This window comes from Pelecanus crispus, chromosome 4 (genome assembly GCF_030463565.1).
Source record: "Pelecanus crispus isolate bPelCri1 chromosome 4, bPelCri1.pri, whole genome shotgun sequence".
Lineage (NCBI taxonomy): Eukaryota > Metazoa > Chordata > Aves > Pelecaniformes > Pelecanidae > Pelecanus > Pelecanus crispus.
The window spans coordinates 16,680,369-16,705,037 of NC_134646.1; the positions used below are offsets into that span (position 1 = coordinate 16,680,369).

The following is a 24,669-nucleotide window of genomic DNA, read 5'->3' on the forward strand; positions in this document are numbered from 1 at the left end:
TTCACTTTAAATTCCCAGTAACACACAGCAGATGACTTTTTCAGTGCCCCAAACTTTGATGAGTTTACATCTTTCTCACATCTCTAAATCTTTGTCTCCACAGATATGAAAGATAGAGCATCATCCCTATTTTGTTATCTTTCTAAGCTCTCTCACCATTTACCTCACCACCTCTCCTACATATTTTCCTCCTGCATGACAATCCCCAGCCTACCCTCATGACTCTTGCAGATGAGCTCTGTCAAATCTCACTCGGACCACATAAGAAGGATGTACCCCACCACCCCTTTTACAGGCTGTAGCAGGGCATTAGAAGCCAACGCGCATTGCCTGCTGCGGAAAGCTGTTTGTTTTACAAACCCATTACATGAACAAGAAAAGCCAAGGAACTGGCATATCACAGGGATGGTAATAGCCAACTGAAGGGCCAGGGTACTAACAATTCAAATCAACCCAACAAAAGCTGGCAACATTCACCTGCTTAAACCTTTGGTCTACTTTCTCCTCCACTGCACTGCTTCTTACCTACTCCATAGCTCCCCACTTTGCTGGCTTATTTCCTCAGATACTCTCCCTCTCAGCAGTTCCCCCAAAATCTGACTCCTAGTGAATCTGAATTCCTGCATCCCACTGTGAAGTGCTCACCATCTCCCAGAGACCTCAACCCTAAAACATGGGGTACAATTGCCATCTTTATCGCAAATAGACGCTTCTGTTTGCTAATTTGAGCTCCATTCATTTTCACTCAATCCATTGTTTTGTGGGTTTTTTTGCATTTGGGTTTGTTTGGGTTTTTTTTAAAGCCACTACATTACTCTGTAACACAACACATCTTTTTGGTTTATATTGCAGGGCTGCTGGATTTTTCTTCTTTCTTATTGGTTGGCAAGCCATTACCAAAGAACAAGATGAAAGCAAGTGGTATAAACAGCATACACATAAGCCGCATGTACACACACTGGTGCTATTCGTTACTTCAGAAATTAAATTACTTTATATGTGTAATTTTTAATATGACCTATAAGCACTTTTACCACTATTAGGAATTGCTTTTCCCTTTTTAAAAAAAAAAAAGCAGAAATATGAAACATTAGAGCATGCTTCAATTCATCAAAACCATCAGGTTAAGGCTCTCAAACCAATCTTAACTTTACTAAGGTATTTACAAAAAAAAAAATCCATCTATATTCTTTATCCAGGCCTACATCTGTCTAGCTCAGTCACGACCTTCTGCATTCCTTCTCTTTTAAAACATGCCACTCTAGCTCCTACTGATATGGAAAATACCTCCACCAGGAGCTGAGTGCAACTCATAGAGAGTATTCTGCCTGAACTGTCAGAGAACCTGGGTAGAAGACGCACTATAGACCAGGTCAGCATACACTTTTACCATTTAAAATACAGAGGTGATATTAAACTCACATTCATAGACCAGTATAAGTTTGCAACCATACACTGTGGTCCATTATAAGCCAGGTTAATAACAATGTAAAAACATCCATATACAAATAGAATCACTGTGACAGAATTCATATAGTATCACAGCTTTGAACTAGGAACTTTTTCAGAGTCAGGTGCTATAGTATGCAGTGGAGATGCCTTATGGATTCCCCTACCACAAGAAGAAGGATCAAAGGAGGCGCTTTTGGAAGAAATTCACATTTATTAAACCCTCTCATCACCAAGCCACAACTCAGCAGCCAATTTGACCCAATCCAAGGGCAGGTGACAAGTGGTACCTCTTCATCCCAGGGTATTCTCAAACTCTGCTGAGATGAAGCCAAGTTCTAATAGCTCAGAGAACCAAAAATTCAAGGTAGGTCACATCAGAGTTTAAATAGTTTCATGATAGTGACACACCCAGAATGACTTGAACAGGACACCCATCAAGTTTCCCTCCTTTCCTACATCTCACTTTTGCATCCTCTCCCTACCTCACACATTAGCTCTCCTGCTGTGACAGCGCATGCTGCTATAAGCCACTGCTCCCTCACACTTCTGAGCTGCCACCCAGGATAACAATGTTGACCCAGGTCAACTATGTTGACCACAAATCTACCAGCCCAGCACCAGCCATAATCTGAACAAGCTCTTCATGAGTTCTGTATACTCAGTTTGTCCCTGTGTGTCTACAAGACATCACCTATGAGAAATATAAAACATGGTCAGGGTACCATAATCCAGAGGAAGTCCTGAAGATATGCATTTTGCAGTATTACATGAAGGGGAAAAGAAACCCAGACTGTTGTTCTTACCTATGTTGCCAGTTCTGCCTACTCTAACTGCTTTGCTTTGGACAGAAGGTAGAATTAATAAATTAGGAAAGAAGTAGGCTTTTATTTCTTTAATTAAGTGACAGCACATTCCTTGAACTGACCACACTTTCCAAAAATCAAACATTTTAATTATAGACAAATCACAAAAATAGAAGAGTTATTTACCTCATTTTTCTTTCCCCAGAAAACAAAACCAAAATCAGACAGCTATTGGGTCTGATTAATCAGACCCAATTGTTTCAATCAATGGGGCTTTTACTCTTTCTTGGAATATACTAAAGCAGATTCCAACGTAAATAAAGCCTAAATAGAAGGACAAATAAAAAAAGGGGGAGGATGTCCAGTCTATCAGATCCGTACATTAAAATTAGAGGGGGGAAAAAACGCCAAAAACCAAAACAAAAAATAAACCACCCCCAAACAAACAAAAATCCCCACCACTCTTGCTTCTGTCCCATCTTGGATCTACAATTATGGGCAGAATTGCTAACACATGGGAAATAGCAACTATAATGCTTCAGCTAGTCATATTAGGGAGAGCAATAAACAGATGTAAGAAAAATCATTGCAAATAAGGGAAATCAAAGTTGACCCTACCATTGAGGAATCTTTTAAAAATTAGTACTAGACAAGGATTAAAAAGATGATGTTGAAGTCTATTAAGTATATTTGAACTACAAAATTATTACTCCCCAGAAGGAATAGCATCTTCTATCTACATACAAAAATAGATACACATATATATACTTAATCTGTATTTAACTTACATTCATCCTGAACTGCAAAAAGAACAGACTGAACAGACTGAACAATGTGTTGCCTGCAGACTGAATCCAAAAAATCCAGCAATTTAATTTTGAAATACAGTGGTGGGGAAAAAACCAAACCCACCTCACAAATGAAACCAACAGGCAGCAGTCTCTCAAGTAGGGTTGATAATTCTTCATTCACTCCATTCCATATCCAGAAAAAAAACCAAATCAAAGAAGATTCCAGACTGCTGATTTTTATCTTCCTGGAAACTGGAATCATTTGATCCATTTGGCAGAAGTAGGTGATGAAAGTTATAACACTTTCCTCAAACTGCCCAATGCCACAAGAAAAGCTTTGGGCATCTGCCACTAATTTGAAACACTCTGATAGAAGCTGCTAACTCTATCAGTCCACTTACGAGGATTTCTAAATGTTCAAAATGTTTATAATTGAAGAGGAAAAATGGGCTGATTACTTCAAGCCAAGCTCAATGTTACAAGTCACAATCAGCAAGGAGTTGGTCTCTGTTCCATCTGACTGAGCAAAGAACATGAGAATGTTAAAAAAAAATCCACAAAAAAAAATGCTGTCACAAAAGAGGCCACAAGAAAAAGCATCTACAGAGTCTGGGTCGAAAGAAACTGTGATGAAAATGCCACAATACACCGCTGCACCATCATATTACTTTACAAGTGATGCCTGAATACAGCTATAAAGATGAGAGAGCGCAGGCCAGTCATGTCTGAGGGAAAAAGGGAAAGTGAGGACACATTCCAAAAGGCACTGCAAATCGAACTGGTCTCCTTGAGATCTTGCAGGAAAACCTCCCTTTATTATTCCCCTCAGAGCCACCACGGCAAGAGAACCGTGGCATGACTTCTACCTGAGGAAGAAAGGACAGTGTTTTATCCAGGTCCTATTGGAGCTAGAGCATCTGAAAGACACAGGGAGCCTTCCATTCCAGGTGGTAAGTTGTGAGCTGTGGTAGTTAAAAGAAACAAAGGACCTTTGACAGATCAGTTCCGCAGTATTTGGAAGACACATTTCTCCAACACTGGGCATCATTGTCCTGAAGGCAGCTGTGGTCAATAAAGGGTATGACTTGAGTTTTCTACTATTTTTGCTCTAGTAATTGAAATGTGCAGGTAGGTGTTGGCATTCTGCATGGAGGCTATGGCTTATATTTTATGACATTCAAGAACTGAGTAAGAGGTACAAACACTGCAGGAGAAGCCACTGGTGAGCTAATTGCTTTGCAAGAAAAATCTATGCAATTGGAACCTGTTGGAGAATCTCCAGACTAAAATCCAATTGGGCTGATAAATTATGTTCAACTTATTAAACATAGAGGCTGTCTAATACTGTAAGTGGCCCAAAAGGAGAAATACCGTTCTTCTGGCAGGACAGTCTAGCTGGTCTCTCATTTCTTTTTAGAGCCTTCTGTCCTGGAGTATTAATCTATGCCAGAGCACCTCATGTTATCTAACCCTCCTGGGAGTGCTAACTCGATTACATCTCATTACCAAGGCCCTCTATTCTGCCCTCAGCCAAATAAACTAACCTATGGGGCTCCAAGGAAGAGGATGGGAACTATCAATGAAAAAGCTACTTTTGACTCAAGGGCGCTCAGCATTAAAACATTTCTTTTTATCAAAGCGGTGGAATGGCAGAATAGACACTGATTAGAAGTATGATGAGGCCAAGACTTGGCACCCCTAGGCTTCCAGGGACCACTTAAAATATGAGGTCTTCCAAACCATCTTGCTTAAGTATGTTAAAAATGTGTTAGCAGAGGTTAAGAAAAGGCCAGTTAAATATCCCGGATCTTCTCTAGAGCTGCTTTGCATTTAAGGAGCTGTACTCAAGCTCAAAATGAGACACAGCCCTGGAGAATGACCAGTCCTCCTACTGTCCCCTCAAAATTTCACAATGTTCTAGGTCGAAGTGGAATGGAGGAATTAGGCAAATTGCTAAGGCACCTGTAGGACCACACGTCCCTCCACACCCCAAAATGTCATACAGCCAAAGCCCCACCTACTAAACAAGGTTGTAATATCTGCCAAGACCACCTTCTCCTTTCCACGTGAAAAACAAAATAACATCAGAATAGGCAAAATACTGGGGAAGCTGGAGAAAAGAGGGGGAGGAGAGTGAAAGGAGCAAAGGGAAATTTGTTGCCAATAGGAGAGAATTGTTGGCAGTATGGAAATTTCTTCTCTCTACAAAGGAACAGAAACAGAGAAGGAGAGGAACACCACCAAACTGACCTTTATACTTGTTTAAGAAAACAAAACCCAAAACAAACAATTGGTGATGATTGAGCTAACAATGTCTTCAATTCCCATTTTGGATAGATGTGACAGAAAGGCTCACGAGCTAGGACTTCTGCCCAGAGTGATGGTGTAATCAGGGAAGCAAAAGAGCCAGTCTAGTCTAGTCTTATACTCCAAGTATAAGAGTTTGTGTAGATATTAAAACTAAATTGTAAGCACAGAGCTGGTCCAGACTCATATTCATGTCTTCTTTTAAGCTGTATTGGGCTGAGTACACAAAAAAGTGGTTTGTTACCCTGCATTTTAAATGACTGAATTAGAACAGAGTCTACACGGCTTTATCTTGCTAAATTCTACACATTCCTTCAAGGTGTAAAACATGATGGGTATGATTTTAAGGATGTCAGGAAATTGTGGATGTAAGACTAGCAATTGCTGAAAAGCGATTATAAGGGTGGCAATGTATCAGTGGCAAAGATTAGTACAAACTTTTATTTGCCCAAGTTTTAATTGGCTGTGCTATTGCCCTTTTTCAGTTTTATTTTAAATTAAAGGTCTATATGGAAATTATGAAAATGTGAATCTGGAGAGACACTTCAAAGAGAGATTTTGATGACATCAGGGGTATTTACACTGACAGCAGCATTATGGAATTCACAGTATTTTTAAATTAAGGATATGGCTCAGTAATTGCCAGCCCTGTGTGCTTACATATTCTAATTGAAATTTTACATTCTGGCATAAACTATGAATCCTAAATATAGGCAGCATGGTCTTTTCTTTGGAACTTGCTACACAAATACATCAATTATGACAATTTAATTGGACATGCTTTTATTTTATTAAAAATAGCCATTTGAAGAGTTCAAGCCAGTCAGTTCAGTACTGTCAACGGCAAATGCTAAAACATTTCAAATTACTTGTGTTACCTTTAAGGAATGCAGTAATTTTCAAGAGCCAAACAGAACAAATAATCTAAAGTGATTTTAGCTTATGCACTAATATTTTTTATGCAGCTGTCTGATGATTTACTATTTCATTATTCCATTAATGGAATCAGCTAATAAAATGACAATGCAAAGTCCAAGTACTTTGGACAGTCACCAAAATCCCACGGTGGCACTGTTTTCCAAAATAAAGATTTGACTCCTCACGCAACAGTGACAGCAGATATGATTTAAACTGGGAGAAAACATAGTTTCTCATTTGTTTAACAAGGCTAGCTCCAAACCCTCAGCATGTTATTTCTCCTTCCTTCTCTCTGTTTTAAAGTTTTTCCATGCGAGTAACTTGGGGAACATAAAAAGAACTGCAGAAGCAGGGCACACTTGATAATACACACCATCACAAGATGAAGAGACATGCTTTCCAGAGTAATGCACTTGGTGAACACAGAGAGGTGTGGGAGAGAGGCCAGCCATGAAGTATGCTTTACAATTACTGCTTCCACGCAGAATTCCTTTGAGATCAATAGTGCAAGAATCCCATTCATTTTGATGGGATTCATTTATTTTTGAATGTTATGAAAAGTAACTGCAGCACATAACATAGGCAAAGTAATAACTTCAGTACAGTACACCGGACATTGTAATTTGGATCACTGTGAAAGCAGTTTTTTATTACAAAAGAAAACAAGCCTTAGAAGTGGGTGGAAGGACATCAGTGTTTAAAGAGATGTGTTGTATAACGTCTGCCACTGAAACCTTTGAAACAGGAAAAGCAAATACTCTGCAAATTAAGATATGAAAGCAGTTACAAAGTTTCAATGTGCAATTAATGAGTGGGGGAAGAAAACATTCTAGCAAAGCACTGATCCAGCAGAGTACTTGGGCAACTTAAAGCACAGAAGCAGCCCTACTGAAATAAGAGGGGAATGATTTGAAGGTAAAAACATGCCCATACTTAAATATTCTTCTGTTTATATGTTATCTGCTAATTGTCTTTACAAACAATAATCCTTTCCAAATTTAAATAAAATTTCAGAGAACCCTTTTAAATTTCTTGTGAATTTAAAAGCATCTCCTACCTTAAACTAGGACCTAGAGAATAGAATCTGGAAAAAATTTCAAGATTTGTTCTTATTTTTAGATTTACATTTGGTGATTTGAGTTATGTCTTATTTCATAAAACGTGTAACTAAAAACCTTTCTGGCAAGCAATGGCACAGAATTAGGGCTGAAGGGATCTCAAAAAGTCATCCACACCAGTATTTCTCAACCTCTTTAAATCTAAAGCTCCCCTAAGCTTTTCTGAAAAAAAAATCAGAGGCCATTTCGAGCAGTGTCGTCACAATTCATTTCTGGCCCACTTGAAATCAGGTCTAACTGTGAACGTCTGTAAATTTTTTCCCCACTTTGCCTCTCTACAGCTTGTTGCTTGTTTTTGTTCAGCTGAATTTCTTGCAACTGCTTCTGATGTCCTATGGTTCACTGGCTGAGATACACAGATCTAGTCCATCCTATGTGATCAACCACATCTGACAGGTAGTTATCTAACGTGTTTTTAAAATTCTCCAGTGGTAGAGATACCACAATCTCTCCAGCCAAATTTTCATAGAGGTTTAACTACCTCAACTTTTGGAAAGATTTTCCTAATGCAGACTTAAACCCTACAGTTAACCTGTTATTTTTTGTCCCAATTACAATGAATCACCAACAGATCATTTCCTTTTCCCTGCAACAAACTTTTTAATGCATTAAACGCTTATTAATGACTCTCCTAGTCTTCTCTATAGGCTTCACAACCTCACTCCCTTTTATCCATCCTCACTGGACATGTTTTCTAAACCTCCACTCATTTCTGCTGCTCTCCTTTGAAGTCCTTCCAACTGTCCGCACTCTTCATAAACTATAGTGCCACAACCTTGGACTGAGAAGCAAGGCTGAGAAGGGCAGGACTGTCTTCCCCTTTCCCCCTTCTTTGAGGCTGTTTCTCTCTGTGCACATCCCAGTACAATGACCGCCTTTTTAGCACCAGTATGACATTGTTAACTCCTGTTCCTTTCCCACAGAACTGTTACCTAGCTAGCTGTTCCTGCGTTTGTATTTGTGCAACTGTCTGTTGAACAGTTGCACATTTTTTACAGAACTCTCTTGACTGCAACTCTTCTGACTGTGAACTACTTTCAATGTACTGTTTTCCAACCATCTGATATCCACTTAATCTAAACTAGAAAGGTACTGCATTGCACAATCAGAAATAATACTGAGAGTCACGATTATATACATGCTTATTAAGATTCAATTTTAAAATTCATAGTAGTTAATAAACACCAATATTGTACTGTCTTTCGCCCTAGGTGCACCAGTTAAACTTCTGGAAACTGCAACTCTTAGGTCTGAAGGGAGACAGGCACTCCTCTGAGTCACACGCTTGGAAAAAGAAGAGGATGAACCTGCACAGAAATGAAAACCAACAGGCCCTGAGGTCCCCCATGAAACTGGAGCATACAAACTGACACCAACCAAGAAGAAGAGGAGCAATAAACATTGGCAAACAAAAATAGATGTTCATTTAAACCATCAATATTCAGTAAGAATAAATGCCAAATTCTAAAAGTCTATATATCTATCTACTGCTTCTTTCTTAGCCACAAGGCCTGTCAGAGAAGAAAATTAGATCGTTTTGACATAATTTGGTCTCGACAAATCTGAGTTGGCTGTTACAATTGGCATATACAATTTGAGATGTCAAAAGATTTATATCATTGAAAAGGTAGGGCCAATAATTGAAGTTCTGATGGGCCTAACAACAGAGTGTCATAATAAAGGAATCACTCAAAGGAACTTGGTTCAGCACAGCAAGCAGTCAAAAAAAATGCACCTAATACTTAGCCAACTTGCTAAAAGAGAATTACTTCTACTCTAAATTTATGCACACTGTATGGAGGAAAGCATGAGCTAAATGTATATAACACAATATAAATCTCAGGAGAAAAGAAATTCCTTTCCTTTAACATTGCTCTTCTTGTGTAGTAAACTTGGTGACTGGCAGTATATTTCCATCCAAATATGCACACATACAAAATTACAGATATATCTCGCTCCCCCAGTGACTTTATAACATGTTGCTAGGTAACAGTGCATACAAGTCAGGTTTCAAGACCTTTAGTAAGTCACCATAAAATAACTGCATAGGCCTTTTGCAGGAATAATGTACATTTGTATCCCTTTTCTGATTGCCAACAGATCAGACATTGAAAACATGACTGTCTGCCAAACTGTAAACAGCTCCCCATCAACTGCTACATGAAAAACAACACATCAAAATGTTGTATGTTTTCTCAGCTTTCAGGCTTCCCCCCGCTCCTGCTTTCTGCTCTCATTCTTGCTACATGCAGCCATCATGAGCACTACCATCTACAGGTCAGTACCGCTGATGTGTAGAGCCACTTAGTGCGCAGCAATCCAAATTTAAGATAGACATCAGAATGACAACATATATGGGACAGCTGTCAGACAACATAAAAAAATTAATTTCATATAGAGTCCAAATTTGAAACTCAATTAAAAAAATGTACAATTAAAAAAAATGTTCACGCAAATCAAAACAGACTCATCCTCGCTCATTTTTTGTTGGTCAATAATAAATTATATCAGCAGATTGTGTTTTTTTTTAAAGGGGAGGTTTCTGTGGCTTCTTCTAACCCACACAGCAAACCATTTGTGCCAGCCCATTTAACCTCCTGCTTGTCCTTAGCTCTCTTCCGTTTTCCTGGTTGGCTCCATGAAGCCTCAGGGTTGATTTCTTGTGTTTACCCATTCTCCTTGATTCCCCACAGAACTGCGATCCCAGAGGTATAAAGGTCTGGGCAGATGAGGACAGCAAGCCCTTCCAGAATAAATGGCTGCAGTTTCACCAAAGCAATGGCATTAGGACAGAACTAATTCCTTAGTTCACCTGACAATAGAATTTGCTAAAATGAAACTTACATTCCATTTAAAGGAAAAATGTGACCAATTACTTTCTATTGAAAAGGGTATCTTCTATCTCCAAAGTCTAAAACTGGCCATAGGGACTGCCATCTCCTTGTGAAACAGAAGTTTCTTCAGTGACACTTTTCCTGACTTCTTTATCTTTAAAAATTGAAGGCCAATTTTGAAAACATTTAGTATAGAACATCCCCCTCCAGCATGTCCACAATTCTGAAGTGTTCAGCCAAATCAATAAAAAAGCACATAAAATATAATAGATTCACCCTAAACACATCCTCCACTTCAGTCTCACGTATGAATATAATTTTTACATCAATAAAGTGACAGTGGAAGAAAACACAATAAACACATGCCTTGCATTAGTATGGATTTCAATTAAAACAGTAAAAAAATTTAAAAGCTGTTCTAGAATCTCTACAACTACCTTTTTTAAACTGTCAATAATCAAGAAATGCAGTAACATTCATACTTCGCATGTATTTACTAGTTAGACCTCAAATATTACTCTGAAAGGAAGGTGACCAATACTTTATTGGTCCTATTTAACAGATGGGTAAAGGCAGAGAACTTAAGAGCTGAACTTTCTAACATGCTGGGCGCTTGTGACCCTCGGTGATTTCAAACCAGAACTACAGGTATTCAGCATGCCTGAAAAACACACCAAATTATATTTGCCAAGGTAATTGTCAATGAACACAAAAGCCTGGATAAAAAGTTCTCACTCCCAATCCCAGCAATTAAACAGCAAAATCCCTCTCTTCTCTCAGCGTTTCCCCTCTTCCCGCTATCATGCACCTCTCCTTATCAAAAGAAACAAGAAATTATAAGTTAAGAAGTTGCAATGTTTTTCTCCCTGCAATTCCATGACTTAGGAAACCCAAGGCAAAGCGTTTCTCAGCCCATAAAGAAGCAGCTGATGCTGCCACTTGCTGCTCAATTACCTGACAGCTTCATAAGAAAATCTGATGCCATCTTGACAGAGATGTCTTGGCTGAATAGTGCTGATGCTGTATTGGCCACAAAGTCAGAGGAGTCTTTCAGCTTTGTGTTGTTGGGGGCTCTGTCAACAGTGCTAAGAGCAAAAGGTGCAGCTGAGATGCCATTGTCATCTTTGGGCTCCTCTTTCACTAGTAAAGGTGGAATACCTCCACTAGGCTGCCCAGCCACATCAGGTGTTTTAGATACAGATGCTGATCCCGTAAGGTCAGGTCCACCTCCTTCCCTCTGTGGTCCCGGGCAGGAGTCACTATTTAGCTGTGGTGACCCCTTCACCTCAGTTTCTGGCATTTCCTCCTTCACTTTGGATTCTGTCCTGAGGAAATGTTGATGGCAACGCATATGGAGTTTCAGGCTGAAGTGGCGGGAGGAGGTAAAAGGGCATAGCTGGCATTGAAAGGTCTCACCCCTGTCTTGGTGCTGATGAACCTGGTTCAAGAGGTGAAAGATAAAAGCATGTATTAAGCAAAACAGTTTACTAGCATTATAGAAATCTCAACTCTACACTTCTCACACCATTTTTAAAAAAAAGAGAAGTTAACTAATGGGTGAACTCTTCATTCTGAGCACTTGGAAAGAGGTCAGGCACTAAGAACAGTAGGATTCTTTCACACATAAGTCAAAGAACATAAACATCAGACTCAACTGTAAAAAAAAAATCAGGAACATCTGTTTCTGCAGCATGGAAGTGATGAAGTCTGCTTTGGATCAAACATTCCTTACAACTGGATCCTGATAACCTATCAGTGCATAAAAAGACTTCCAAGCTATAACTAGTAGCTTTCTTGATTAAAATACAAACAAACACCCCGCCCCCCATCTATTGCACGTTCTGCTAAGCATGACCATTGTGTGCAACCTCATAAATAACAATTGTTCAGAGCAACCCAGCAAAACACCAACCTGCATAGCAATGTCCATCATCAGTTCATGTATCATTAGAGTAAAAACACAGTACCTGGTAATACCAAGGCACTATTGAAACAGCTGCAAATTAATTCTACCAGAAAATAAACAGCTCTGTTATGATAAAATACAAACATGAGAGATGGTGCCTGCCATTTATTCTATTTTATCAGTCAATTAATGATCACAGTTAATCTTACTGTCCTCATATTTTCACTGCAGGCTCTTTCTCATAGAGACTGCATGCTCCAGTATGACTACAATGCCTAGTATCCTCAGGCCCAATCCTGATTACCTTTTAAAGAGAACTCTATCCATCCATCCATATGTAATGGTTTACATATTATTTGAACAGACACACTCATTAATATAAACTATATCCATATAATTATACAATTTCTTGTTTAACACAGTACTCATGAAAGGGAAGGAATAATTGAGCCCAGCATAATAGTGGCAGGTATATTCAGAAGTTTTTTCCCTGTAGTTTCACAAATGAATTTTAAATCCTGACAGTAGCACCCTGGGCTACTCCCCGCAGAAAGACTGGCAAATACATACATTTTTTCCTTACTAATTGATGAACATATGATCAGGACAAACTGGCACCAGACTGAGATCCACACAACCGTTTTCACTTGTGACTCAAGTTGGTTGGAAACATTTCAGTGAGACAGATTTTTGTTGGAAAATAGCAATTTTTTGAATGCAAAATATTTCACCTGAAACATGGAGAGATTTGATGAACTCTTGGCAAACAAGGCGAGACTCCCCTACCCTGCTGAGTGCACTCTACCCCCTGCTCCCTGGGCTTGGCTCAGAAGCAGCCAGCTGTGCCAGGCATCCAAGGCTCACTGCTGTAGCCTGGGAGTCCAAAAGCCCCGAGAGCTCCAGCTCTAATCAAAGCTCAGCTCTACACCAGGGAGCCTGCAAAACCTAGCTTTAGCTAAGGCTTTCACCGCTTTCCAGTTTCCAGCAGAGCTGAGATTGAGATCCCAAGAGTCCTGGTGCAGACGCTGCAGAGCTCTGTCTGGGGTAACAGTAGTATTTCCCAAACACAGCTCTGTCAAAATTCAGGTTGGAGTTTCCCATGGTTGCAGATTTGGCCCGATTCATTTTCTATATAGTAAGAGGAATTCAGTCACAAGTTCATATCCAGCATTTCCAGCTCTACATACACAGGACCTGAATTCAGGTCTGCTAAAATATGAAGCTGGGAGACATCCCTCTTTTAGCCCTTTTTGCATTCAGCGAAGACACATTTCATTAGCGCTGTATAACTTTTCATTCAGTAGTTCATCAAGGGCTCTGGAGATTAGGTACTAAAAAAAAACCAGATAGCAAGAGAGAATTTCTCTTGGCCAGCTACTTTACAGAATGACACTCTCAGTATCGTAAAAGCATGACATTTACAGACAAATACTGGAGTCTTAAAATTGCACCTGACAACAAAAAAATTAGAAGCTAATGCTAACCTAAGACAGTTTTAAAGCAACAACCTCGCAGAATAATAGCAGCACAATAAATTCTAAATATTAACAGGTTACAACAGAAATGCCAACCAGATTGCTTGTCTACCCTACTAGAAACAGGATGGTCTGAGCACAGCAGTATGTAAGCACTCTTCTTCACGAAGAGCACTGAGATGTATTAATGGTAGCAAGCACTCTCACCATGGCAACTTTATCTCTTACACCCACTGAGATTCTGTGTGCCAGGGTTTCTCTCCAGGATCCCCTTCAATCAACATTTCCTTGCCTACATATTTAACCACTTCTTCCAGAGGCCCCTTATCACAATCATCAATACGATGCCTTCTGAAGACTGTCACTGCTGCAGTCGGGTGGCAAAGTGTGTGGGAGCCCACCTTCTCTTCCCAGGAGCATGGCTTGCCACCCCTGCAATATCTTTTGAGAATGGTTGAGAATAGGGGGGACTGATTCATCTGCTTTGGATTTTCTCCTGCCCAAAGGCAATAGCAGCATCACCAATGGATTTCTCATAAAATAAAGTACGTTTTTAACTTGCAGCCAAGGAATGACAGAATTCAAACCCAAATATTTAGAGTTTTGAAAGGAAGAATTCTAGATCTACAAAAACAACATATGAAACATCAAGCCCAATATTTAGCTCCCAATGTCCTGGGTCCACGCCCATCACAAGACTTTTTTTTTTTTAATTCTCAAAAATAAATAATAATATTTATTTAAAAAATTGAACACTATTAGAAATAGAAGCTAAGAAATAAAGTCCTTTTAAAGGAAAAACTATTCCTTATTTTCTCATTTGACAGCAGCTAAAAGAGCAAAGAATTGCCATTCTATGCTATTCAGAGGGAAAAGTCAAGGCAGCAACTACTTGCTGCAGAACAAGAAACAAGAAACCCTGTAGAGCTACAGAGAAAGCCACAGGGGAGACCAAGGTCACACAGTGTTGCAGTCCAAAAAGCTGCCTTCTCTCTCCATGAGACAGGGAATGGCTCTTACACTGTGTTAATGCTACCCAAGCCATCAGATGTCCTCTTTAAACTCAACTAGGCTGTTGCTGCAAGAACCACAGGCAGGAGGAGACAAGAGGGCAGCTGACAGGTTTTCTCCAAAGTCCCACTCTGAGCCCAGCTGCTGCCAGATTTGGATCTCTCTGAATTACGCTGCAACAAGCCACAGTGCACAACCTGCTCATAGAGAATGGTTCTTTCAAAATCCCATAAAACTACTGACTTATGTCAGAAACGTTTAAGGACTTCTACCTTCTGAGTTTATTTCATTTAACCATGGATATTCTCCTTGACTGTGCAAAGTACTTGTATCATCTTTATTTTAACCCTACAGTCTTCCCAGTCTCAAATGGTATTTTGTCGTTCTCCAGTTTTTTCAGTTTGTGCTTGAGATGATGTACAAAATAATTTTCAACAGTATACATTCTTTATAAACTTTAGGCCTAGTTTGAGGGCTTGGGTACAAATTATCTATTGGTCAAATTTTTTGTTTGTTTGTTTCTTTCAGTTTCTCTTGCTGCCTCCTCACTCTCACATTACAAGAGGAAAAAAAAAAAAAAGCAGCAGTTCAATTTACCTTCTCTAGCACATGCATTATTTTGATCACACCTCCTCCTTTCTATACCTAGCAGCCCCATTCTTTTCAGCTTCTTTCTTCAAAGGGAGTTCTTGCCATCCCACTAATCATTTTCATTGCCAGCTTTTCAAATCCCTTCTATTTCTGATACTTCTTTTTGATGCAGTGACCAGAAATGAATATCGTAAGTGGCAGCATACCATATGTTAATAATAGCATTGTAATATTTTTAGTGTTATTTCTGTTTTATTCTAGAGACATTGAAATATCTACTGTACTTTTTAACAACTGCTGCACATGCCAAGAAAAGGTTTTCATTGAACTGTCTACAATGATACTCAGATATTTTCTCTGAGTAGTTACAGTTCATTATATCAGACAGCCAGGTGCATGATTAGGCTCTTGTTTCCAAGATGCAGTACCTTGTATTTGTCAACAATAACTTCATTTGCCCTCTTGTTTATCTGTCAGCCAGCCTCTCTTTATTCCCTTTCAAGATTTGCCTTTTCTAATCTTGATTCATGCACATAAGGTTGTATCGTCTACAATTCTCTTACCCACAGTCATGATTTTGTGCAGATCACATTTGCTAAAATATGCACAATTCCACTCTTTAGTAATGGAACACCCTTCTGTTAGCCTTTTGTCATGCTTAAAATTGCTAATTCCTTCCTACCCTTTGTTTTACTGTCTCTTGGTGAATTTCTAATTTGCCATAGTACATCACATTGCTTAATTTATTTGGCAGCTTCTCAGTGAGAAGCTTTGCCAAAGGCTTTTTTAAAGACCAAATAAATTTCATCTGATTCTTAAGTCTGTGATTTCCTGACATGCTCAAAACATCTTAGTAGAAGAACACATGATTTTCTTTTACAGAAACCACGTGTCCCTATCATATCACGTCATTTGTATCATTGTATTTTTTTCTGTTACATTTTTTGTTGACATACTAACTTTTCTGGTATCATAAGCAGTTTCTTAAATCATCTTTTCATACTTAAAAGCAACATCCCTGCTGATTTACCAGCCAATTTAAGTCATGGGAAGTACACACTGGCCCATGCAGATGTACTACAGTTACAAATACAGGTGATCCCACCTAACAGGGTACAATGGGGAGTAGGGGTGAGGGAAACAGTGACACAGGCATGTCCTGCAATTTTGTAGTACTAGTGAGGTAGATCTTTTCTTTTCCCTTTCCTTAAAGTTGGGGTAATGCTTTGCACAGACTCTCCCTTCTAGTTATGAGGCACAGGAAGGGATGGATCGGCATACACCTTTTTTTTGTAGGACTTACCAGGTTTTTTTGGTTATTATTTTTTAAACACTCAGAATAAAAGGAAATGTTTTTTTCTGAGAACCTTCATCCCTTAGCAAAATCAGAACATAAGGGGGTTGGGATGCTGAATCCATTCACTGCTATGTTTGCTTCTGGCTACTCAGTCTTCACTTACTTTTTGTGACCTAATTACCACTTTTTTCTTTGCCTACTATAGGTTTTATTTTTCTCACCAACTTTCAAGTGGATTAACATTTCCACAAGGGGCATCTGTATAAGCAACTGCTACAATCAACAACTACTACAACCTGGCTGTTTAGCCATACCTGCGTACCCACTCATTTTTAACATAATGGACTTTCAAAAGTTTAATGCTACGGTGCTAGTTTTGGTATGATCCTTCCCCTCAGGACACATATATTATTTATATAGTATTTTCTTTTTGAAATTCTTTCCTTGCTTTGCTTGAAAGCAAAGGGGAAAAAAACAAACAAACAAACAAACTTTCTCCAGGGTTGGACTGGACTATGTGTTAAAAAAAAAAATTTTTTTTTCTTTTTTTCTTTTAAGATTTAAGGTATTAATGCATTTCCTGTATTATCCTTGTCTCCTATGCAAAAAGTGACAACATTAAAAGGCAGCTATTTGAAGTCACTTGTGGCACATGTCTGAGACTCGGGGCACAGATTTCACTTGTTGAGAAGCTGTGCAAGTTTGCATTACCTCCCCTCGGCTAAGGGGAGGTAATGGAATCGCAGGCGCCTCCCAGGGCTCTTTAAGGTTAGCTTAAACCAAACTAAACAAAAAACCCTCCCATAAAACACAGTCAACCTCCTTCGCCCAATATGGTGAAGATGCTTTAAAATAACCTGTCTTATACTTCATCAAAATGGATTAGGAAAGCTTATTCAGTTGTCTGACCCTAGCTGAGGAGGAAAGAGGGAAAAGCAAATCACTAAGGGGTAGCACCTGGCTACATTCTTCAGGACCTTTCCTTACTCTCACCATCATGTAATTAATAGCCTCTCCCTAATCAGGAAGCTCATTATAACCCTCTTCATATTACACAGGAATATTAATCTGAGATCTCACTACATGGTCCCTCTTCATAAGCAACAGAAGCAGGAAGATTCCATGGTTGAGCATCACATGAACTGCCTGCCATTGCATCTAACTTTTCTGTTAAGCTCAATCTTCCCTTTCCTCATTTTCTGTGATACCGCTATGCTTCAGCACATGTTCACAATGCCAACCTTCTTTTCCACTGCTAGAAGGGCTGGCTCACCCATTTCTGCCTTATGTCTGTATAGCAGCCCAAGGAACATTTATAGATATTATTTTTGGCCATATGCTCCTCTTCCTCATTCCCCCTTCCAAGTGCTCAGGCTAATATCCTGTTGCTTTCTTGGAACATATCTGTATGATCTCACAGCCTACCCGTCCACCAATTGCTGAGGAAGATATGTGCATGATCCAAAGACACCAATTGGCCAAAGTCTGACTGATGCTTGTGGTATTGCTCTGAGGTAAATTTAATCCCTACTTCCCCACTAGGAAAAACAGAAAAGCCTGAATACATCTTGCTGAATTACACCACCCTTTTCCATTGCTTTCTGCAGAAGTAGTACCTAAGATACTCTCTCTCTCAAGAAGAAAACAACATATTCCAATTGAATATATGTTTAGATAAACAGAGAGAAGGACTCAAGCACAACCCTTGATGCCTGCTTGGACAAGACACCTCTCTCAGTCACCCATTCATTTTGCCCAGCTTCATTTTCAGTATTCTCAGCACCCCTGGAAACCATGCTATGATACCAGAATCAAGTCCTGTAATGCTACACCCAGATTCCTGAAAATAAGGGCCAAAACTTGTGGTAATGCATGTACTATAATTTGTCTCCAAAACAGACTAATAAAATTCTGTACTGTGTCTATTTTAGGATTTTTCTAAGGTGCCTATCACTGTGGAATCTAGATGTCATATAACAATTACAGATAAGACTGTGTGCCTTAAAAGGCAGTCTATTCAGCCTCCCTTGTTCATTGTGTGTGCGTGTGGAAACTTTCCTTCTGCTTCCCTTCTTGCCTTTCACTTCCTTGCCTCCAGTTGTGAGTTGGTCCTGGCAAAGTGCCCTTCTGGAAGAACGCTTCATCAACATGGTGGGTAGCATGTGTAGATCTGAATACGGTCAGGGCTGGAATCAATCCAGCTCTCTCTTAAGATTTTCTCTAGCAGGGGACAAGACACCAAAAATGTTGGCAACATTGTATTCTGGGCCAATCAGTCTGACATAATTACCATAAAATTACAGTGTTTATATTATATAGTTATTATTTGTTAACCTAAAGATACACACAATGAGGAAGGCCCATATGGAGACACACACACAAACCACTCATGGAAATTAAATCTCTAAAAGACCAGTTTCAATGGAAAATGCCTACAAGAACCTAGAAAAAAAGAGGACGCGCTTCAGCTCAGGGCTATGCTGCCTAGGAGGAAACAAAGACAACACTATTAGATTTTGAGGACTGCAGCTAGACAAAACACCTCAACAGGTTTTGCCCATCATCCTTATCAATAGAACATGAAACCTGAAAACTGAAAAGCAGCATAAAGGAAAAAAACTTGGCTTGTGATAGCATCCTAGAATAAAAATTGGCTTATAATGAATGACAAACACCAGCCTAGTACCCTAATTTTGAGCAGCCTTTTTGGTTTTGAAAAATGTGTCTTCACCTGCAGCCACAGTTGACTCGTGGGGAGGGAGAGAGGGACGGAGAGCTAGAGGCAGCTCTATCTTCGTGGGTTGCCTGCCAGAAAAGAGATAAGGCCAGGTAGCTCCCAAAGGATCCTAGGACAACGAAGATAACTGAAACATCCGACTGGCATAACCAGAATGCTGCATCCTAAGTAGCTCCCAGATGTGCTGTACCATTTCTGATGTGTATTCATCCCATTTTGAACACTGTTGGCTTATGTATGTGTCAGTTATTATAATCTCATACTTATTTACATACAGATTTAAAAGCAGCACTTTTTTATAATGAGAAAAGAAATCTGATATTTTTTATTTTTAACCTTGTTATCAATTTATACTTTCACCAAAGAGGATTCAAATTATGTCTGACACTGCTGGACACATGACTAACATGCCCCTACCTCATTCACCTGCCTCAATTTTGATGCAATATAAAATATTTTTACAAATGGCCTACTCAATTGAGAAAAGTGTACGAAACACACTGAAATTAAGGTAAAACGTTATCTTTCAGACTTTTGTACTTGTGATTCTTTACATCCATCCATAAGACTATAACAAGGACAAAAGACCAAATCAGGCCATCTAGTCTTTTAAGACAATTGCCTTCATCTTAAATAGGGAGCAGTTTTACCAGCAAAGACCACTGGGTCCATCATGACCTGTACAACTGGACCGCATTGACTGAGGTGACTTCAGATCTTATCTCCACAGTAAGGCTAAAGGAGGCTGTAAACTCTTACATTGTGTCAAGCAGCTCTGGGCCTGACTCTGGCCTTAATGATTATAGTAATAATTACTATATTACCAAATAAATAACACTACATGTTACATGTTTGAACAAGGGGTCTGTTTTAAGATGACATGGGCTCAGTTAATGAAGGGGTTTATGTTAGGCAGGGAGCAGAAAAGAGCACAAGGGCTTCAGATAACCATCAATTTGATAGCACACAGAGACAGTGAAAAAGTCCCTAATTTTCTCCAACATACCACCTGTGACCACTTATGGAAATCACAATGCCAAAAAGGAAGGGATAGGCCCTCAACCTGCAAATAATAATTTCAAAAAGGCAAAAAAAGCAGAGAACAAGAATTTCTGCAGGGAGTCATAGGGATATCCTTTACAAAGCAGGGGACAACAGGTCTTTGCCAAGGAATAGCAAGCTTTTAGGTGATGCATGCTTCTGTGCAGGCTGTCAACAGCTGAAAAGAAAAAACCTTTCTTATCATGCTGTGTTCCCATTTCTTCTACTCATCTTCTACTCTGGACAGCCATCTGAGCCCTCTAGTCAACATGGAATGCCAAGTCCTAAAAGAAAAAGCCATAAACACCAAACCTACTTGCACCTGGTAAGGATTAGCATCATACACCAAGGATGCCTGGGAATAGTGCATTGATCCACAGTAGAAGAGTTAAGGATGAGCCTTCAGAATTCAAGGGGATGACTTCAGACCTAGAAAGGACCTGAGATACAGCAAGATCTGCTGTACTGGTCAGTGGAATCATGTAAATCATTTACACTGAAGTGAATAGTTACTTGGGTATAAGCAAGATTAGACTCCTGTCTAGTGATCTCAGATTCTGCAATAGCATATACAAAAGCTGAACAGGCATTTCTGTCCCCCTCCACACCAGCCTGGTACTCTGTTACACACATTTGTCTAAACCAGACAAAATACTAACTATAACAAAACATTTCACTGTTGTTATAAAACTCAGCTGCATTAATAGGGGATCTTTCTGCACTTCAGCTTCTTCATCCACAGGCTAATGGGACAGGTACCACTTTTATGTCACCGAGCATGTTCTACAGCTTGCAAGACCAGGCACTTTGTAGTTGCAACCATGTAGTACTTCAGCTAAGCAGACAGAAAGTTTCTTTACATCTTTATATTTTTCCATATCAACACAGATGTTGCTTCCTTCAAAAGGTCATCTTCCTTTTGAGCCTAAAACTTAGGCTGAGTTAAAAGCACACTTTAAACTTAATGGAAACATTTGAAAACAAAACATTACAGTATAATCTGTCGTTCATTTCATTTTGGACCCTTCATTCCTGAAATGCCTGCAGTTAAAAACTACAGCGAGAAAAAAGTAAAAACTGCAGGCCTGCCTACAGAAAGTAATGGGGAGATCCCCTGCTAGTGCTGGCCAAGTTGGTATGCCCACTTAGTGTGATACAATGGCATATACAGATACTAGCTGGCATCCTGAAAAGCAGCACTGCTGTGTTTGCGTGGTGTCACATCTCGGCTAACATCCCTGCTTCTGGTGGTTCCAGGTCCAGAACTAAATCGGTCACAGACAGCTTGTGCCACACCAAGTTGACATAACCCAAACCAGTTTCCACATTGCACAAAACGGAAAGGCAAGCAAAGGGAAAAAAGTTACTTCTTTCTCTTTTTATGGTCTCTTTATTTAAATAAAGGCGTCATTAGTAGTACAGCTAGGGAAATTTTGTTCCTGCAAATGCAAACGAAATAGGTTTGATTGATGATTCAAGTGTTTTGATTGGCAGTAAACACTTCCCTTACCTTCATGTGTGATTTGAGATTGTCCTTGCGCGCACAGCGAAACGGACAGAGTGGACACTGATGACTTTTCAAACCTGTATGAATCACCATGTGCCGTTTCCAGTAACTCTTCCTCTTGATAACCAAACCACAGATTGGACACTGGAAAGGTTTTCCTCCTTCTTCTTCTGAGGCTTAGAAGAAGGGGGAAGAAAAAGAGAGGATCCTTTACAGCCACTTGTCAAATACTTTCCCCTTATAAACATACTCAAGATACAATTTTTCAATGCTAGAATTTCATCTGCAAAGAGACACATCAGTTAAACAACAGCATGTATCAGAAATTTCAGATCCTCCCCCTACATATCCCTTTTCCCCTTAATCTACTTATTCTCCCTCTAAGAAAGGTCACCATAATTTTTAAAGGTTAATGTCCCAAACATCCTTTGGCTAATCAGTAGGGGATGCTACTCTATCTCACCTGGTCCTAATGTTCCTTATAATTTAACTGAACTGAGATGGATGTCTCTCATAATCATCACTTTGCAGCTTCATTTCCTGTCAAAGGCCAGCTGTAGTAGGGTATGGAAAATACACTTAACTGCTAAAAAATGATCCATTTCCATATCTGATCGTCAGCCAGCAGGGGAGCGGGATATAAAGCATAGAACAATCCACAACTGAATGGAAAAGCATGCTGGTATTGCATATCAGATATATTTAACTCCAGAAGTGAATGACTTCAGAACCCCTGCTGTTGAACTTGTTTAGTTATGGCTTGAGCAGATGCTGCTGCAACTTCAGCCATCAGGGGTCTTTGGGTCATGGGTTTCCTTCTGCTCCTTTAGTTGCTAGGGCTTTAAATCTACTCCCTTCCTAAATGTTTGCACTCTGCTTTACTGCCCAATTCACCTAAGATAAGAAAAGGATTGGGTGGCATTTATCAGGCAAATATGGTTAGTCTACTGACTGTGGAACCATCACAAGGTTGAAGGAAAGAGAAATTCCTGCTGCTGACTTTACACAACCATCCATTCATCCTCTCACCATGATTTCCTCTGCTTATTATAAAGAAAGGCCTAGTATTACTGTGGAACTGGAAGCCTTTTTCCTCGCTGTAAAAGACAAACTATTTTCAAATATCCAGAGCTCAGCAATATGCATCCTGCTATTTGGAATTTCTCTCAGAATATTTAATCTCATTAGTATCAGTTATTTCCTACTAATAAGGATATAGCAAACATCAAATTCCCTTGATGAGGAACTAAATGATAAAAACCTCCAGAAAGATTTGTCATATCCTACAATATAATTCTTACTATTAGGTAGGAAACAAAAACACCATAATTCAACTGATTAGGTAGTTATTATGTAAGTACAAAAAAGGACATATTGTCAAAGCATGCACTTCTGCAAGTTCAGAAATTCTCCCTGTGAAATATTCTATCACGCTCAACATACTATCAAATTGTTCCCCTCTCTGCACCTCTAAAGAGTAAGCCAAAGCCAATCCTATAATTGCTTGTATTTCAGTTTTTAAATATCTTTACTTTCTTCTTCACAAAAGGCAGCAGAAAGACAAACCACAGAAAAAAATATACTGGTAGCATTTTTACCCATCTTTTCTCTTCCTTCTATAATATCTTTTCTCCAGCTTCTGGTTATCATCACAAAGGATCCAGAAGAGAAATGTGTAACAAGCTATTACCTGTTTTCCACCCCATTAAAAATAAATCTGCAAACAAGATAGATCAATTGTAATTTAGCACATTACAAAATATGCAAAGAACTGGACTGAATGCATGTGACTTACATCAGTAACAGTGACAATTAATGGCACACAGGAATTGTGTCAATGCTCTCCAAAGCTGAACCATGTTAGCTCTTTACTATACTACATAAACCTCAGCATAAGAAAAAAAAAATCATAGGCTTCAGCTTTCCTTCATTTATATTGATGTCTATTTCATGTCACACGGTGTCAATTCGTTGGAGGGAGTGACTCCAGTGAGGAGAGAATCAGCCAGTGCTTCCCGAAGAAGCTTCAGGAACAAAATTGCAAGCATTGCAGGCAAAAAGTTACACCGGACAAGCATTCAGTCAGTAAAGGAAGGGTCTGCCACTGACACTCTTTCAAAAACAACATCAGAACTTTCACAGAGAGTCCAGGCTTCCTTTTAAATTTCATCACAAATACATGAGCATTTTATAAAACTGGCAATATTAACGCAGTTATAGAAAACAGTCTTCTCTGTAGCACTTTACTATGACCTATGCAAGCAATGATTAGGTCCACCAAACCTGATGTGCAGTTTCAGAGGTGACTATGTTCCAATTAGCCATGGCTCCAGCTTCTTGCCTGTAATAATTCTGAGCGAATAGCTCAACATGGTGGACAAAAGAGCAGCAGGCATACTCTTGTTATTAACATATTCCCCTTTAAATAGCCTCCATCTTTGCTGTTCCTTACTTGTCGACATCTAATTAATCTCGCTGAGTATTGATCTCATAACCAAAGCTAGATGTTGCTGGTGGGTAAGTGAATCAGATTTTTAACAACAAAGCAAACTCACCAGTGCCTTAAACGTTCAAAGTATGAGAGGGGAAAAAAAACACCTCTCAAGCTATGCCTACTGAGAAAAGATATCTCTCCATAGGAACAAGACAAAAAACCCCCATGTCTCAAGGAGCAGACACACACAAAAAGATAAAACATTATAAAATTAAATACTATTTTCTGCTTTTAGTGCCATAAGGTTGTAGGTGCAAAAGGAATCAGGAACACACGACATTTATTTTCATGGCAAATATACACACTGAGCTGCCCTACTCAACTTTTACAGAAGTGAAGTCTTCAATCAAAGGTCACTGAACAGTGACCTCTTTTTGCAAGCTGCAT

General features: G+C 39.3%; 1 protein-coding gene across 1 annotated transcript in view; it reads right to left on the reverse strand.

Moving 5' to 3' along the window:
- ZNF827 (zinc finger protein 827) overlaps nucleotides 1-24,669 on the reverse strand; it is an 80,752-nt gene that overhangs the window by 50,552 nt on the left and 5,531 nt on the right. The window contains exons 4-5 of the mRNA XM_075709438.1: nucleotides 21,792-21,964; nucleotides 11,178-11,661 (exon numbers count right to left, since the gene is read on the reverse strand). Coding sequence (XP_075565553.1) covers nucleotides 11,178-11,661; nucleotides 21,792-21,964 — 657 coding nt within the window. The remainder of the gene's footprint in view (nucleotides 1-11,177; nucleotides 11,662-21,791; nucleotides 21,965-24,669) is intronic.